The sequence below is a fragment of the Entelurus aequoreus genome, linkage group LG06 (genome assembly GCF_033978785.1).
Source record: "Entelurus aequoreus isolate RoL-2023_Sb linkage group LG06, RoL_Eaeq_v1.1, whole genome shotgun sequence".
Classification (NCBI taxonomy): Eukaryota; Metazoa; Chordata; class Actinopteri; order Syngnathiformes; family Syngnathidae; genus Entelurus; species Entelurus aequoreus.
This window is the reverse complement of record NC_084736.1, coordinates 60,556,919-60,576,386: the sequence shown is the minus strand read 5'-3', so window position 1 is coordinate 60,576,386 and position 19,468 is coordinate 60,556,919. Positions and strand designations below refer to the sequence as shown.

Genomic DNA, 19,468 nt, shown 5'->3' with positions numbered 1-19,468 from the left:
GTGACGTCGATTACCATAGTAACTAATTAGATGACCATAGTAACTAATTAGATTACCATAGTAACTGGTATATCATCTAAAAGCGCAGATTCCAAGCATTGAAATACTTTGTATAGTTGAAGACTTACGGTCATTAGAAAACATGAGTGCACATCATAATGGCAGCTACACTTTCCATCTCAAAGATGTAAAAAAAAATATTTGGGAATGTCCGGCGGGCCAGATTGAAAAGCTTAACGGGCCGCATGTGGCCCACGGGCCTTAATTTGCCCAGGTCTGGCTTAGAGTGTACTCATCTATTTGGTGGCTCACTGTAGCCTGCTGGATTGTACATATAAGTATTGCAAGAAACCAACAAACGACTATTTTTTTTTACTATTTCCTTCTTCCTTTGTACATTTTTATGTCTGAACAAAACACTAATGTAACTTGCTCTGATGCATTTTGAATAACACATGTTTAGAAATAGCTACATAGAATTATGTGGATCAATTCAAGCAAACTATAGGCATGGATGCACCCTTACAGTGTTTTGGCACTGGGGTATTATTATTATCATTATTGTGTGAATGCCCTACACTATATTATTCTACACCAAAATGCATCTATTTATTATTATTCTGTAGCGATTTTTGTCCACTTCTAACTCCCGAACCGTTCATCTGATTGATCCCGTTCAAGCAAAAAAAGGAAGCAAATAATTGTATTTTCTTTTTGTTTACGATTTACACAATGTGCCAACTTCACTGGTTTTGGGTTTTGTAAGTAATTCGTTTTTCTCTAAATGCTAGCTTGTTTGCAAGTAAATTTTTCATAAAATCAGGTAACGTTTTTTATTGTAGAAAAATATGTTCATTTATCACAAAAATTAGCTGAAACAGTTGTACTGTTGCAGCAAATAAGTTGGACATCATTTTGACAGCAAGGCAGTTTGGCTGAGTGGGTAACACAGGTGCTTTTCATCCTTTCAAAAAAACAAATCTTTCTCTACGTTTTTTTTTGCATCGCTGAGTCATATAAATACATTAATACATTTGATTGTAAAAAAAAAAAACTAAGATTTATACCTGAAATTAGCCAAAAAGGTCAAATTTTCTTAGGGACTCTGGCTGTTTTGTACAGTGGTTAGTGGTTAGCATGGTCGCCTCGCAAGCTAAAGAACTATGTTCATATCCCTGGCCGCCCAAAAACATAGACTCACCTCTAAATACATTTAACACACTTACACATTTCTACAGAAATTGTATTTTATAGTTATTATTAACATTATTATTGTCTGCTGAGTGTGTAGAACATGTAATACTCAACAACACTTAAACCGAATATGAATACTTGCCAATTATTTTCTGCAGGGGATGTCCTCTAACATCCAGACAACTTGGCAGCAGCAGCCACATTCTCAAGCTCAATCTGGCCCGCTGGCCAGTTTATAGCATACAAATAGCCTTGCCCTTGCTCCTGTATATTATCTTAAAATGTGTGTCTACATTGTTTTAAAGAATGTGACAGAAATAAAACGTGACAGCGCCATCAATAGTGGCCATTTTATCTGCCAGTCAAAGGTGTTCCTATGGTAATTGTCTACGACAAAAACAGATTTTGTAAAATTAGCCCCAGAATTATACGGCGGGAAGTAAATAGTCTGCGATTTATCATACTCTGTATTGAAACTAGATAGACCCCTTTTGTCATGTTGTAATGGGGGGAAGCAAAAAAGGCACAGTTTTAAAAAAGCTCCCATGCATAGTAATAACATTCATCCATATTCCTCCATAAGTCAGTGTAAAAACTATGAATAAAATATCTCTAATGGCAATGACTGTTGAACAGATACAGCTGAGGAAATCCAGCCCTTGAATCACGCCTGGTTTAGTCCACTTTCTCGTTATTACAATTTATCAGAGCCAAAAATGTAAATGTAATTCGTGCCAAAGAAGAGTCATGCTTGACAATGCAACCTATCACACTACCTGATTGTTTTGAATCAGCACAATTTGGTAGTGTAGACTTGTCATCCTCATACCATCATCATACAGCTGCTCCCCAAATGACAAACAAATATTTGGTTCACGTTCAAAGAAGCTGTTTTTGTTTGTTTACTTGAGGTATTTCATCAACCCACATATTATGTGTTTTTTTTTTTAAAGTATTCAGTAGGAATCTTAGGGTAATACGCTACGTTAGCCATGGCTCACGATAACAATATAATATGGCGATACTGTCATTATTGATATATTGCTCATAACCTACGATATATCCGTGTGTAGTTAAGTAGGTAGGTAGGTAGGTAGGTCTTCATAGTCATTGCACAAATACAACACAACTTTGTTTTCAGCACAAACCCTTTCAAGATTAGACACACAAACAGTGTACAAGGTTACAGAACAGGAACGCTGATGGGTCGCCACAAGGTGCCCCGTAAAAGATGGGAAAAAGATAAACACTGGGGGAGTATGAGTGAAAAAATACAATCGAGTCTAGGCTCCTAGGGGGGGCCAGTCTGGAGTGGGAAAAAAAAACCTCCATAGAGAAGCACATATAGATATTACAACATACATCTCGAGACTTGCAACAGAGGGGAGGGAGTGGGGGCTACGGTGGCGGGCTGCAGCTCTTCAGGTGCTTCCCAGCCTTCCCAATCCTAAGGGATTCGCGTCAAGGCCGTTGGATGGGGGGTGGGGTATGTGTGTGTGGCGTATATTTTTAACACTGTTTGAGTGCAATTGTATACAGGATTTTTTTTAAGTGTCTGACAAACAGTGACAATATTTTAAACACCTTCAAAAACACAAACAATTATTTTTCATTTCAATAGAAAAATATATATTTTTAGTACTAGGCACAGTTTCCTCGATGAACTCAGGGTTTTGGTGTCACTCGTGAATGAGTTGGCTGTTTGTCATATTTGTCGTGCCGGCCATATATCCTATTTTCCTAAGACACTGTACTGCAAAGTCCTTATTCAGCTCTGTCCCATACACATTGTAAAAGCCAAAGTGAATCCACACTTTTGATTTAAACAATGCCAATGCATCTTTACTTGAGTTCTCCGTATGAACAACTTTGTTTGCTTTGTCTGCCTTTGTAACTTTGGCCCACTCCCTCAAGGAGCACCTGCAGGATGACATGTATGACAGTGACTCCACTCACAAAAGAGGAAGAATGAAACAGAACTAGTGTTTACCCGATACCAATATTTTGGTACCGTTACCAAAATTATTTCAATACTTTTTGGTACTTTTTGGTACTTTTCTAAATAAAGGGGACATCAAAAAATTGCGTTATTGGCTATATTTTAACAAAATATCTTAGGGTACATTAAACAAATGTTTCTTATTGCAAGATAGTCCTTAAAGGCCTACTGAAAATATTTTTTTTTATTTAAACGGGGATAGCAGATCCATCCTATGTGTCATACTTGATCATTTCGCGATATTGCCATATTTTTGCTGAAAGGATTTAGTATAGAACAACGACGATAAAGTTCGCAACTTTTGGTCTCTGATAAAAAAAAAACCTTGCCCCTACCGGAAGTAGCGTGACGACACCGGAGGAAGGGCTGCTCACATTTTTCTATTGTTTACACCAGCAGCGAGAGAGATTCGGACCAAGAAAGAGACGATTACCCCATTAATTTGAGCGAGGATGAAAGATTTGTGGATGAGGAACGTGAAAGTGAAGGACTAGCATGCAGTGCAGAACGTTTTTTTTTTTTTCGCTCTGACCGTAACTTAGGTACAAGGGCTTATTGGATTCCACACTCCCTCCTTTTTCTATTGTGGATCACGGATTTGTATTTTAAACCACCTCGGATATTATATCCTCTTCAAAATGAGAGTTGAGAACGCGAAATGGACATTCACAGTGACTTTTATCTCCACGACACTACATCGGTGAAGCACTTTAGTTACTGAGCTAACGTGATAGCATCGGGCTTAACTGCATATAGAAACAAAACAACTCTGGACATGTAACTACACGGTTAATGCTTTCCAGCTTGGCGAAGCTTAGCAATGCTGTTGCTAACGACGCCATTGAAGCTAACTTAGCTACAGAACCTCGACAGAGCTATGCTAAAAACATTAGCTCTGCACCTACGCCAGCTCTCATCTGCTCATCAACACCCGTGCTCACCTGCGTTCCAGCGATCGACGGTACGACGAAGGACTTCACCCGATCACCGATGCGGTCGGCGGCCCCGATACGGAGGAAGTCAAGGTGAGGACGGCGGCTAGCGCGTCTACTATCCATCTCAAAGTCCTCCTGGTTGTGTTGCTGTAGTCCGCTGCTAATACACTGATCCCACCTACAACTTTCTTCTTTGCAGTCTCCATTGTTCATTAAACAAATTGCAAAAGATTCACCAACACAGATGTCCAGAATACTGTGGAATTTTGAGATGAAAACAGATCTTTTTGTATTGGATTCAATGGGCTCCGAATACTTCCGCTTCAACCGTTGACGTCACGCGCAAACGTCATCATATCGAAACGTTTTCAGCCGGAAGTTTGCCGGGAAACTTAAAATTGCACTTTATAAGTTAACCCGGCCGTATTGGCATGTGTTGCAATGTTAAGATTTCATCATTGATGTATAAACTATCAGACTGCGTGGTCGGTAGTAGTGGCTTTCAGTAGGCCTTTAAATAAAATAGTGAACATACAAGACAACTTGTCTTTTATTAGTAAGAAAGCAAACAAAGGCTCCTAATTTAGCTGCTGACATATGACATATTGTGTCATTTTCCATTCTATTATTGTGTCAACATTATGAAGGACAAATGGTTAATCTACTTGTTCATTTACTGTTTGAATCTGCTTATTTTTTCTTTTAACACATTCTATATACACTTCTGTTAAAATGTAATAATCACTTATTCTTCTGTTGTTTGATACTCTACATTAGTTTTTGGATGATACCACAAATTTAGGTATCAATCAGATACCAAGTAGTTACAGGATCATACATTGGTCGGATTCAAAGTCGTCACGTGTACGGGGACATATTTCCTGAGTTCATAAGCATAATATACATTTTAAAAAAAACAAAAGAAGATGTTGTGATGCCAAAAAATATTGACGTTATCATAGTAGTTTTGGTACTTTTCAGCGGCGGAATAGTACCAAATATGATTCATTAGTATCGCGGTACTATACTAATACCGGTGTACCGTACAACCCTAAACAGAACTGATAATTGTATCAAATTTATTGTAATTAATAGCCATGTTGATATTTTGTCACACTTCTATTGTTTAGTTAATTCTTCACTATGTTATGTGACATTAACCATGTTACTGCATTCTTATGAAAGTTTAATCAACAGAAGCAGGTATGTGAACTACAACACCCTGACCTTTCAAACATTTCAAAGTAATCGCTGTCTCAGAAACATGGATTGATGCTAAAAAATTAATAGATTTGGACTTGGAAGGATACAAACTGAACTACATGAACAGAAACAACAAGCATGGAGGAGGAGTAGGTGTGTACATGGAGAAGCATCTGAACTACAAAGTCTGTGAAAACATGTAATTTACAGATTGGATCCATAACCATTAAAATCGATAATAAAAAAGCATACAGTGGAACCTAGATTTACAAATTTAACTGGTTCTTGAACAGGTTTCGTAATTTGAAAAGTTTGTATAATGAATGATTCGTATTTCTCAATGAGAAACAATGTAAATGAGAATAAAATGTACAGTACTGCAACATTGTGTCAACATTGGGGGGCACGGTGCCTCTGATTTGGGAAACCAGGGTGGTGGTTCTTCTTTTTAAGAAGGGGAACTAGGGGGTGTGTTCTGATTACCATGGGATCACACTGCACAGCCTTCCCGGTAAGGTCTGTTCAGGTGTACTGGAGAGGAGGCTAGAGTCAAACCTTAGATCCAGAAGAAGCAGTGTGGTTTCCGTCATGGTCGTGGAACTATGGACCAGCTCTATAATCTTGGCAGAATCCTCGAGGGTGCATCAGAGTTTGTTCAACCAGTCTACATGTGCTTTGCAGATTTGGAGATTTGACTGTGTCACTTGGGAGGTCCTGTAGAGAGTGTTCAGTGAATATGGGGTATCAGACCGCCTGATTGTGGCAGTCCGTTCCCTGTATGATTGGTGTCAGAGCTTGGTCCGCATTACCGGCAGTAATTCGGACCCGTTTCCAGTGAAGGTTGGACTCTGCCATGGAACATAATTTCTAGGCGCAGTCTGGGCATTTAGAGGATTTGGTTTGGTGGCTGCAGGGATTAGGTCTCTGCTTTTTGCAGATGACGTGGTCCTGCTGGCTTCATTTGGTTAAGATCTTTAATAATAATAATAATAATGGATTAGATTTATATAGCGCTTTTCTAGACGCTCAAAGCGCTTCACAGAGAAGTGAGAACCCATCATTCATTCACACCTGGTGGTGGTAATCTACTTTCGTAGCCACAGCTACCCTGGGAAGTGTGGGGCTGCCAGTTTGCACCAACGGGCCCTCCGATCACCACCTATCATTCATCATTCATTCACCAGTGTGAGCGTGATACTTGGGCTTCCTTGGACGTGAAGTGTCCTGCCCAAGGCTACAACGGCAGCTATTTGGATGTCAGGAGGCGGGGAGTGAACCTGCAACCCTCAGGTTTCTGGTACGACCGCTCTACCCACTACGCCATGCGGCCGTCTGGATTGGTTTGCAGCCAAGTGTGCAGCGACTGGGATGAGAATCTGCACCTCCAAGTCCGAGTCAATTGTTCTTGCCCGGAAAAGGGTGGAGCGCAATCTTGGGGTTTGGGAGGAGACCTTGCCCCAAGTGTAGGAGTTCAAGTACCTTGGGGTCTTGTTTACAAGTGAGGGAAGAGTGAGTCGTGAGATTGACAGGGGAATCGGTGTGGTATCTGCAGTGATGCGGACACTGTATTGAGCCGTTGTGGTGAAGAAGGAGCTGAGCCGGAAGACAAAGCTCTAAATTTACCGGTCGATCTACTTTCCTATCCTCACCTATGGTCATGAGCTTTGAGTTATGACCGAAAAGACAAGATCACTCGTACAAACGGCCACAAATGAGTTTCCTTCATCGGGTGGCGTAGCTCTCCCTTAGAGATAGGGTGAGGATTTGCTATAATTTTTTGTATCATATTTGTACATATCATATTTGTTGATGTTCGGTTTTTTTTGTTCTTGTTATTTTTGTTTTTGTTGTTGCTGTTGTCGCTCTGTCTTATCCCTCTCATGTCCCTGAAATTTCCCCAATCTCCCTTCTTTTTTTTTCGTCTTTCTATCCCCTCCTGCTCCGGTCTGGCTGCGCCAAATACATGTAATAAAGTGATATACAAATAAGGCAACAAGAGAAGTATGCCACACTTCCCTTTGGTAAAGTGAATCTGTACTCAAAGTAAAGTTCCTGCTCCTCCGATCGAGAGGAGCTGGCTGAGGCGGTTCCAATGTGTTTTGGGAACGTCCGACCCGTAGAATGCCACGAGGAAAACCCAGGACACTCTGCGGGAGACAATGTCTCCCAGCTGGCCTGGCAACACCTCATAATCCTCTGGAGGAGCTGGAAGAAGTAGCTGGGGAGAGGGAAATCTGGCCTTCTCTGCATAGGGTGCTGCCCCCGCGACCCGACCTCGAATAAGCGGAAGAAGATGGATGGATGAACGGGGAATTTTACATTTACAAACACCTACAATCATGCACAAAGCAAACAATAACCCGCTACCAAAGAATGTGCAGCATTTCTAAAAAAAAAAAATCCCCCCCAAAAAATTACATTTGTATGCACATACAACACTTAAAACATTTAGCATATCAATATGCGGCGTTCAATGTTGGAAAGGATTAAGCAAAGAAGTTAAACAATGTACAACAGTAATATCATCCAGTATAAGAAACTGATAAAATAAATGATAAATGGGTTATACTTGTATAGCGCTTTTCTACCTTCAAGGTACTCAAAGCGCTTTGACACTATTTCCACATTCACCCATTCACACACACATTCACACACTGATGGCGGGAGCTGCCATGCAAGGCGCTACCAGCAGCCATCAGGAGCAAGGGTGAAGTGTCTTGCCCAAGGACACAACGGACAAGACTAGGATGGTAGAAGGTGGGGATTGAACCCCAGTAACCAGCAACCCTCCGATTGCTGGAACGGCCACTCTACCAACTTCGCCACGCCGTCAAAAGTGTTTCAAAGCAAGAGGAAGAGGAATCCTGTTTAACATCTTAAAACATATTTATTTACATATGAGGCATAATGTATCATCTATTGCGGGGGTCAGCAATTTGCGGCCCTAGTGGCTCCCTGAAGCTTTTTCAAAGATGTGCTAAAAAATGGAAAAATAATTGTTTTAAATATATTTTTTGTTTTACTATGGTTTCTGTAGGAGGACTAACATGACACAAACATCCCTAATTGATAGAAATCCCACTGTTTATACTAAACATGCTTCACTGATGAGAGTATTTGGCGAGCACCATTTTGTCCTACTTTTTACAGCGATACTTGAACTCATCAAAGTTTGTTTACATGTAGTGAATTAGTGAAGTGAATTATATTTACACAGCGCTTTTCTGGAGTGATTCAAAGCGCTTTTACATAGTGAAACCCAATATCTAAGTTACATTTAAACCAGTGTGGGTGGCACTGGGAGCAGGTGGGTAAAGTGTCTTGCCCAAGGACACAACGGCAGTGACTAGGATGGCGGAAGCGGGGATCGAACCTGGAACCCTCAAGTTGCTGGCACGGCCACGCTACCAACCGAGCTATGCTGCCCCATGTACAACCTTCTCCGACGCTGCCACAGAAAGACGTGATTTATGCCACTCCTTATTTGTCTCATTTTGTCTACCAAACCTTTTATGCTGTGCGTGAATGCACAAAGGTGAGCTTTGTTGATGTTATTGACTTGTTGGAGTGCTAACCAGGCATATTTGGTCAGTGCATGACAGCGAGCTAATCCATGCTAACATGCTATGTAGGCTAGCTGTATGTAAATATTGCATCAATATGCTTTATTTGTAGGTATATTTTAGCACATTTAATTTCCTTAATGTCCTCTGTGTATTAAAATTATCTTCGCATGTCTCATGACACATTATCTGTATGTAATATTGGCTGCATTTCTCATAGTTGTTTGTGTGCCATGTTGTTCCAGACCACAGCAAATGTTACCCAGCTTGCAAAGATTGTAATAAATCCATTAAAATAAGACAGCTTGCTGTTTCCTTTAACTTGGAGACGCACATATTTACCTTTGGCCATTCTGAGCCAGTCATTTACAGAATATGTCTTGTCCTGTGAGAAGCTTCCATTTTACTAATGATTTGCAACGTTGGAAAAATGTGTAGAAAAAAAATGTAAATACAACATTTCTGTCAACGAAGATTTGCGTCAGCCTCTGATAGTAAGCTAATAAAGCTAATATAGACACTTACATCACGTGTTGCCTTCATTATAACACTTATATAAGGCTTTTAAAGTAATTTTGATAGTAGGCTAATATAACGAATATAGACACTTACATCATGTGTTGCCTTAAATTCTAACACTTATATAAGGCTTTTATTTATTTATTTTTTTTGTCCAATACGGTTCTTTCAACATTTTGGGTTGCCGACCCGTGATCTACTGCATATACTGTATATCTAATTATGTAAATTACAACATACTAGGAACTATCTATTCAGATTAACTTTATTCATTACTTTTTTTGTTTGTGTTACATATTGAGCATTAGAAGTAGACTAAAGTGATAGTAATTGTTGCAAGGGTATGATTAATCAAGGTCTGTTTCTTCCTACTCCTTTTTGGACATGTCGAAGTGTAAAACTGTAAATATTTAATTCACAACAATGTAACCTTGTATGCATTTTCTAAATAAATATTCATAATACATTATCATATCCTGTCTATTAGGGGTCTGATGTTGTTGTGGACGTGAAGTTGACTGACATGAAGGAGGCATTGCCAGAGGGCTTCACACACATTCAAGAAACATTGGACTCAAGTAAGAAAACAGAAAATGGAAATCCCAGTGTGGCTCCTTGGTTCTTTTTCTATGACCAGTTCATACGGAAGGGGCAGCTTTGCTTGAGATCGTGAATGTTTAATGGGTGCAGGTTAGCTTAATTTATGGTCGACACTGAGAATAAAATAAACATTTTGCCCCAGAGGTACAAGAGGAGAGAATCATGAGTCATTGTTTATCTCAGCTGGAGCTGGGCTTTTTCTTTATGAGGGGCTTATTTATTTATGTATTTATTTGGGGAGAGGACAAGTGGATGTGGGTTATCTAATATTAATGAACTGCATTCCCAATGCTTTAGTGCTTTTTGAGTGCTGTGTATTTCCCCTTCTCTATCCATGCCTCGGAAATGTAATAATATTTTGGTGTGTGGAGCGAGGACAGCGTGTTTATTATTTTTATTGTCGTTCCATTTACACTGCACTTTCAAGTGTTGCTGGGGAAATAAATGAGCAAGGCACAGAAGCAATATAGAAAACCATGGCATGTTTTTTTTTAGGTGAGAATGAAAGAAGAGATTATGTCCTGTTTGGCTATGGTGTAATTTAATATGTTATTACTTTATGTGGGTCCATGTTTAGTGTACATGTGACATAATATATGAGTTTATATTCAGACAATCCAGTTTAAATCCCTGTTGTGTACTAATGTTGGACAACTTTTATTCATCTACTAAAATAATACAAATGATTACAGCTCATTCGAATATGTGGTTTTCAGCTACTCTATTATATATATATATATATATATATATATATATATATATATATATATATATATATATATATATATATATATATATATATATATATACATATACAGCAGTGGTGTCCAAAGTGCGGCCCGGGGGCCATTTGCGGCCCGCAGATGATTGTTTACCGGCCCGCCACACATTCTGGAAATGCTATTGCAAAAATTTAAAAAACATTAAAAAAAAGTGGAATGAGTTGAAATCTAACTAGAAAAAGTTGCAATGTTGACATAAAGCTGCCATGAAGGCTGTTTTTTTTTCTTTCTTTTGTCTATGTTTATTTTTCTTTTTTTTGCCATTGCTCAAAAAAAATTACAAATAATAAATGTTATAATGGATTATTGACCTATTCAAGGCTCCAATTATTTCAAACTTTTCACTTTAAAATGTTTTATGTGGAAAATATTGCAGAAAATATTGTGTGGTTGCCATACAAAAACATCAACGTTTTCTTTGACTAAAGCGCATAAAACAAACAAAATAATAGTTCAAACGTAAAATCGACAGATATATCTGAAGTTGATCTTGTAACTTAAGCCCTGAGATCGGTAGGTTGTGAGTTCAAACCCCGGCCGGGTCATACCAAAGACTATAAAAATGGGACCCATTACCTCCCTGCTTGGCACTCAGCATCAAGGGTTGGAATAGGGGGTTAAATCACCAAAAATGATTCCCGGGCGCGGCTACGCTGCTGCCCACTGCTCCCCTCACCTCCCAGGGGGTGAACAAGGGGATAATGATCAAGGGCATGGGTCAATTGCAGAGGACAAATTTCACCACACCTAGTGTGTGTGAGACAATCATTGGTACTTTAACTTTAACTTAACTTTTAAGTGTTGAAAGTAAAAAAACACTAATAAAAATGTATCACTTTATATGAGTGGGGCACCTTTTGGATCCCAAATATAGGGACGGCGTGGCGAAGTTGGTAGAGTGACCGTGCCAGCAATCGGAGTGTTTCTGGTGACTGGGGTTCAATCCCCACCTTCTACCATCCTAGTCATGTCCGTTGTCGTTGGGCAAGACACTTCACCCTTGCTCCTGATGGCGGCTGGTTAGCGCCTTGCATGGCAGCTCCCGCCATCAGTGTGTGAATGTGTGTGTGAATGGGTGAATGTGGAAATACTGTCAAAGCGCTTTGAGTACCTTGAAGGTAGAAAAGCGCTATACAAGTATAACCCATTTATCATTTATTTATTTAAATATATTTAATGGGATTTTATTTATCTTTTCACTGTGATTACTCAAAAATAATAATGAATTAAAATCAATGGTGTCCTGCATTATTGATCTTTTTAAGGCTCTAATCACTTCACATCAAACATTGCTTTCTGAATTTTTTGGGCAGAGGGTGGAATACTGCATATTTCAGTTTTATTATAAAAAAACAAAGTTTTCTTTGACAGAAAAGGCATAAAAACTTTTTTCTTTGTTTTTTTTACTTTATATCAACCTGAAGTTGATATACTGAAGAGATTTACTGTAAGCGTTAAATAAATAAATAAAATAATAATTTGACTTGTTTTTAACATTTTAATGACTTAGACCCTTTATGGTCCCCGGAAGCCCTAAAGGTAAAGAAAAAATAAAAAAATCCATATATTTTGTTATGGTTTGAAAATGAAAAAATATCAAAATGGCCCCTGCATGCTTTAATTTTTCCATGTGCGGCCCTCAGAGGAAAAAGTTTGGACAACCCTGATATACAGTATATACTGTGTATATAAATATATACAAACATATATATATATATATATATATATATATATATATATATATATATATATATATATATATATATATATATATATATATATATTTTGTAAGTTGTACTCTCAAAACTTTGTCCCAATATATATTGTACAATATCTGAAGTACACATTTCTAGAAAAATAACTCTGAACTTGTATTTTCAGAATATTTGGGAACATTTTCCTCTTCCCAAATGTGTCACTATCGAAACATAGCATTAAATAATAATAAAAAAATATATATCATTCTGACCTGTTATTATGATGCTTACCTCCCTTGTGTAGAGATTATTTAAAAAAAACAATATTAAGGTTTTTGTTTTTTTTTACAATAAAATCCATCACATTATTACACATTTTGTTACTTCAATATATGAAATTCTTCAAAATCGACACAATCTTTCTTTCCAAAATGCAATACACCGATCAAATTGATTTTAGAGTCAATAATTTATGAAATTGAACGTACATTTAACCAATCAGTATCATTATAATAAAGGGGTTAGTGCGTGCGCCTCACAATAAGAAGGTTTGGGTTTGATCCCCGGGTTCGGGGTCTTTCTATGTGCATGTTCCTGCATGGGTTCCCACCGGGTACTCCGGCTTCCTCCCACCTCCAAAGACATGCACCTGGGGATAGGTTGATTGGCAACACTAAATTGGCCCAAGTGTGTGAATTTGAGTGTGAATGTTGTCTTTCTGTGTTGGCCCTGTGATGAGGTGGAGACCGCCTTCCGCCCGAATGCAGCTGGGATAGGCTCCAGCCACCCACGCGACCCCAAGAGGGACACGCGGTACAAAATGGATGGATGGATGAAATTACTTACCATGCAGCCATGAGGAGCAGAAATGCAATGTCCCTTCCTGATCAAAAATCTATGTGTGTAACCTAAATCTAGAGTCAGCCACGTCTCTAAAACTAGTGCATTTCTTTAGTGACATAGACTTAGACTTAGACTTCCTTTTTATTGTCATTCAAATTTGAACTTTACAGCATAGATAAGATCGAAATTGCGTTACATAAGCTCATGGTAGTGCAGGATAAAAAAAGCAATAAGGTGCATATATAAATAAATAAATATATATAAATAATATTGAAATATATATATATATACAATAAATAAATATATTTAAATATATATATATATATAAATAAATAAATAGATTACATAGAAACAAGGAACATGATTTTTTGAGCACAGTTATTAATTTTTAAAAAATAAACCCACAATAAATCTATGTCTTTCAACCTCTGTTTAAACTGAATCATAAATATATCTTAAATTACACAATTGACACAAATCTAAAAAATGTTTGAAGCAATATTTTCATTAATTGAAATTTAGGGATCATGATTAGGGACAGCTACTTCTCAATAGAAAGTACCCTATAAAATATGATTTTGGATTTATTTATCTTATTACTATCTCAAATAATGCCCTGGGGTTGAAACAGATCATAGTATAATCTCAGTAAAAAATCCATGTCTAAACACCTGAGTCATACCAAAGACTATAAAAATGGGACCCATTACCTCCCTGCTTGGCGCTCAGCATCAAGGGTTGGAATTGGGGGTTAAATCACCAAAATTATTCCCGGGCGCGGCCACCGCTGCTGCTCACTGCTCACCTCACCTCCTAGGGGGTGAACAAGGGGATGGGTTCAAATGCAGAGGTTAATTTCACCACACCTAGTGTGTGTGTGTGACAATCATTGGTACTTTAACTTTAACTTTAAATGGACATCATATCAAAATAGTTATCCAGTAGCCTAAGGTTTCATTGAGATTAAAAATATTTCTAAAGGGAGTCTTGTCGACACAACAGCATGGGATGGCATAACCTGGTTTCGTACCAGGAACCCTCCAGTTTCTAGGTGACCTCTCAGCCATCTGAGCCTTGCAGTCCCAATTTTTAAAGTAATGGGATAGCAAATGGAAAAGTGTTAACTGACATAGATTGTTCTCTCCTTAGTGTTGGTCAAATAAAATAGTTGACTTTTGCAAGTCGCACTTGAGAAGCAGGGCTTTCATGAGTTGTTTTTAGCATTAACAAATCTAAATACATGGTGACTTATTGTTTTTCATGTTTGTCCGACTCAATAGAGGAACCGGCCATGAGGAAGAGGAGGCTATGTGTGAAAATAAGCCCATGTGAAGCTGCAGAAACGGCTGTATATGACATCCAGATCACTGCCAAATCCAAGCACCATCTGGTTCACTACACCTGCATTGGGTAAGTTTTTGGGGTAATTCAAAATAGCAAATAGCTTTATTTGTATGCATTATGGACATAGGTTTTTGGAAACTTGGCCTTTATACCTTAATGTATCATAATAGACGGGAAATATATAGGGAGACTTTCTAGACAACTTTTGGTGTCTGTGTAAATGTGTTCCTTCATCCAGAATACCCTTTTTAAGGAGTTCCAAGGTCAGAGTATCTGGATGATAAAAATTGGTTGTATTATTATTTGATTGGCTATGTAATATAATATAATATAATTTAATATATATATTAGGAATGTCCGATAATGGCTTTTTGGCCGATATCCGATATTCCGATATTGTCGAACTCTTAATTACCGATACCGATATCAACCGATACCGATATATACAGTTGTGGAATTAACACATTGTTATGCCTAATTTGGACAACCAGGTATGGTGAAGATAAGGTCCTTTTTAAAAAAAATAATAAAATAAAATAAGATAAATAAATTTAAAAACAATTTTGAATAAAAAAGAAAGTAAAACAATATAAAAACAGTTACATAGAAACTAGTAATTAATGAAAATTAGTAAAATTAACTGTTAAAGGTTAGTAATATTAGTGGACCAGCAGCACGCACAATCATGTGTACTTACGGACTGTATCCCTTGCAGGCTGTATTGATATATATTGATATATAATGTAGGAACCAGAATATTAATAACAGAAAGAAACAACCTTTTTGTGTGAATGAGTGTGAATGAGTGTAAATGGGGGAGGGAGGCTTTTTGGGTTGGTGCACTAATTCTAAGTGTTTCTTGTGTTTTTATGTTGATTTAATAAAAAAATCCAAATTAAAAAAATTAAAAAATTGATACCGATAATAAAAAAAAACGATACCGATAATTTTCGATATTACATTTTAAAGAATTTATCGGCCGATAATATCGGCAGACCGATATTATCGGACATCTCTAATATATATATATATATATATATATATATATATATATTATATATATATATATATATATATATATATATATATATATATATATATATATATATATATATATATGCATACGTATATATATGTGTGTGTGTGTGTGTGTGTGTGTGCGTGTGTGTGTGTGTGTGTGTCCCAAATGTTTTTGAAAATGATGAACCAAATTGTATTAACATTTGAATGATTGTTTGCACTGTGATGAGGTGGCGACTTGTCCAGGGTGTACCCCGCCTTCCGCCCGATTGTAGCTGAGATAGGCTCCAGCGCCCCCGCAACCCCGAAAGGAATAAGCGGTAGAAAATGGATGGATGGATGGATGATTGTTTACAGTGGGGCCTCAATTTACGAACCCTTCATTGTAGGACATTTTTAATTTACGAACCACCGATCAAATAAAAATGGTGTACGAACGTTTCACCCACATATTTTGTGCCCAGCAGCACAGCGATTGTGGGCGAAACGATCAATCCCCAATCCTTGGTGCTTATTCAGTCAGCAGAGCAATGCTGCCTTCTGTGTTTTTTATGCCTTTTTACAAAATGTTTCTCGTTTTGATAGCTTAATATGAGTCCAAAGAAACCAATGAACAAGCAATGTAAGGGTTGGAACATTCATGAAGTATCCACAGCATTGTCGACACTGCCTTTTCCCAACCTCCTCTTGTTTTCCACTGCATGCAAAGAAGATTAACTAACAAGACACGAAGAATGTATTTTTTTCAATCCTAATCATTGTAGTGACCTAACTGTTAAAATTGAGAAGTTTTGTGATTTCAAACTGAGTGCACCACAAGGCTAGTGACAGTGTGTGTGCGTGTCGGCAGGGCGACAGTAAATGAGGACAGTTCAGCTCGTCGTTTTGGCTTTGTTATTAAATAGATCAATCACCTCCTGATTATGTTTGTTTGATATATAGTACTATATAGCACTTTGTACTGTTATTTATTTTCAAAGTGTACAAACTTTTACTAAAATATTGACTTCTGTTTTGGCTGAAACCCATTGTTCATGTTTATAATGTTTCTTATTAAGTTTGTAAACCAAGGTTCCACTTTATGTGAAGTGGGTTAGCATTTCTTCTCTAGTGACTCAAAGTGTTTACATTTAGAAACATATTATCTACATTTAGGATACATTTACACCAGGTGGGTGGCACTGGAAGAAAAGCGGGTGAATGTCTTGCTCAAGGACACAACAGCAGTGACTAGGATGGTGGAAGCTGGATTGAAACCAGGAGCCCTAAAGTTTCTGGTCAGCCGATTTACCTTCTGAGCCACGTCGCCCAATGCCTATATTTGTAGATACATTTTGTTCCCTCTCTTTTAACATAGAGGATGAATGATTTTAAATGTTACCATGATTTTGTCATTTGTTTCTATCGTGATACCCAACATTTTTATTCACTTAAAAATGAAGTTTTAATGTTAATGGCCCTTTACCTGAACCCAAAACTTTGAGGACATGCAACCTGCCTGAGGCTCACTTATTCTGTTTACTTTTGCATAATGAGTGCAGACGGTTGTATCATAACAACCATTGCATATTTATGCATATGTTAAAATAGTCATTCTTAATGGGTACATTCCAGATTTACAAATTCCACAGGTTACTCAATCAACATGGGGGGCAACTATTACTGCAAACTAGTGATGATAAACATGATTATTTTTACTCAGGTACCTATAAGTCACAAACCGAAGTGAATCGATTCACTCATCAAGAAACATATACGCAAAAGCTCGAACGTGGTTACTGCACATTAACGGCCTACTGACATGCGATTTTTTTATTTAAACGGGGATAGCAGGTCCATTCTATGTGTCATACTTGATCAATTTGAGATATTGCCATATTTTTGTTGAAAGGATTTAGTAGAGAACATCGACGATAGAGTTTGCAACTTTTGGTCGCTGATAAAAAAGCCTTGCCTGTACCGGAAGTAGCAGACGATATGCGCGTGACGTCACAGGTTTTGGAGCTCCTCACATCTGCACATTGTTTACAATCATGGCCACCAGCAGCGAGAGCAATTCGGACCGAGAAAGCGACAATTTCCCCATTAATTTGAGCGAGGATGAAAGATTTGTGGATGAGGAAAGTGAGAGTGAAGGACTAGAGGGCAGTGGAAGCGATTCAGATAGGGAAGATGCTGTGAGAGGCGGGTGGGACCTGATATTCAGCTGGGAATGACTAAAACAGTAAATAAACACAAGACATATATATATACTCTATTAGCCACAACACAACCAGGCTTATATTTAATATGCCACAAATTAATCCCGCATAACAAACACCTCCCCCCTCCTGTCCATATAACCCGCCAATACAAATCAAACACCCGCACAACACACTCAATCCCACAGCCCAAAGTACCGTTCACCTCCGCAAAGTTCATACAGCACATATATTTCCCCAAAGTCCCCAAAGTTATGTATGTGACATGCACATAGCGGCACGCACATACGGGCAAGCGATCAAATGTTTGGAAGCCGCAGCTGCGTACTCATGGTACCGCGTATCCAACTCAAAGTCCTCCTAGTAAGAGTCTCTGTTGTCCCAGTTCTCCACAGGCCAATGGTAAAGCTTGACTGTCATCTTTCGGGAATGTGAACAATGAAACACCGGCTACGTGTTTGTGTTGCTGCAGCCGGCCGCTAATACACCGCTTCCCACCTACAGCTTTCTTCTTTGCTGTCTCCATTGTTCATTAAACAAATTGCAAAAGATTCACCAACACAGATGTCCAGAATACTGTGGAATTTTGCGATGAAAACAGACGACTTTATAGCTGGCCACAATGGTGTCCCAAAATGTCCGCTACAATCCGTGACGTCACGCGCAAACGTCATCATACCGAGACGTTTTCAGCAGGATATTTCGCGGGAAGTTTAAAATTGCACTTTACTAATCTAACCCGGCCGTATTGGCATGTGTTGCAATGCTAAGATTTCATCATTGATATATAAACTATCAGACTGCGTGGTCGGTAGTAGTGGGTTTCAGTAGGCCTTTAAGGCTCACTTCCACTCGATTCACGCATCACATTATTTATTAGTTAGTTTAGTTTAGTTTCGTTTATTATTTGTTAGGTCATTTGTCAACAAAATAAACAAACAGTTTTACATAAACAAACAGATGTACATTTAGAAATTGACAATGTTACAGACCAAAAGGGTTTAGGCTGAAGTTGAGCACTTATTTCAGCTAACCCTATAAACAATCTCAAATACAAGATGAGCTTCCTAGAAACATGACATTTCCTTTACACAACATATTATAAATACACCTTGTACACAACATAAACACTGTTCAAATATATGCACAGTAAAGACATGTGAAATTTCCCTGTGCACGTGTTGGTTAAACATTTGTACCTATAATATACTATATACAAACACTTATACTTCCATTATTATTTATATCCTACATTTAGTTTTGTAGTTAACAATTATCATAGGATTACCTACTGGTGTTGATTCAAGAGTGATATATTTTTCGAAGACAATGGTTTAAAAGTTTTTTTCAAATGTGTGAATGGAACTGGAACATTTTAAGGAATCATCCTAGCTGTTCCACAGATGGACCCCCCTGAAAGAAACACATCTACTTTTTAAGATAGTTCTCATGTTTGCTTTCTGAAAGACAGCTGAACCTTGAGGTCATAGGGACTCTCCCTGGATTTGAACCTTTCCTGTAGACACCGGGGCAGCATGCGGTTATGAGCTTTATACGTGTTGAGGTCA

The 19,468-nt window shown here is 38.1% G+C and overlaps 1 protein-coding gene across 4 annotated transcripts in view; it reads left to right on the top strand.

The window, feature by feature from the left end:
* The window catches only part of mvb12bb (multivesicular body subunit 12Bb), a 119,068-nt gene that overhangs the window by 24,032 nt on the left and 75,568 nt on the right, over positions 1-19,468 (top strand). For all 4 annotated transcript variants that reach the window (XM_062049591.1, XM_062049592.1, XM_062049590.1 and 1 more), the window contains exons 4-5: positions 9,901-9,991; positions 14,616-14,745. In XM_062049591.1, coding sequence (XP_061905575.1) covers positions 9,901-9,991; positions 14,616-14,745 — 221 coding nt within the window. The remainder of the gene's footprint in view (positions 1-9,900; positions 9,992-14,615; positions 14,746-19,468) is intronic.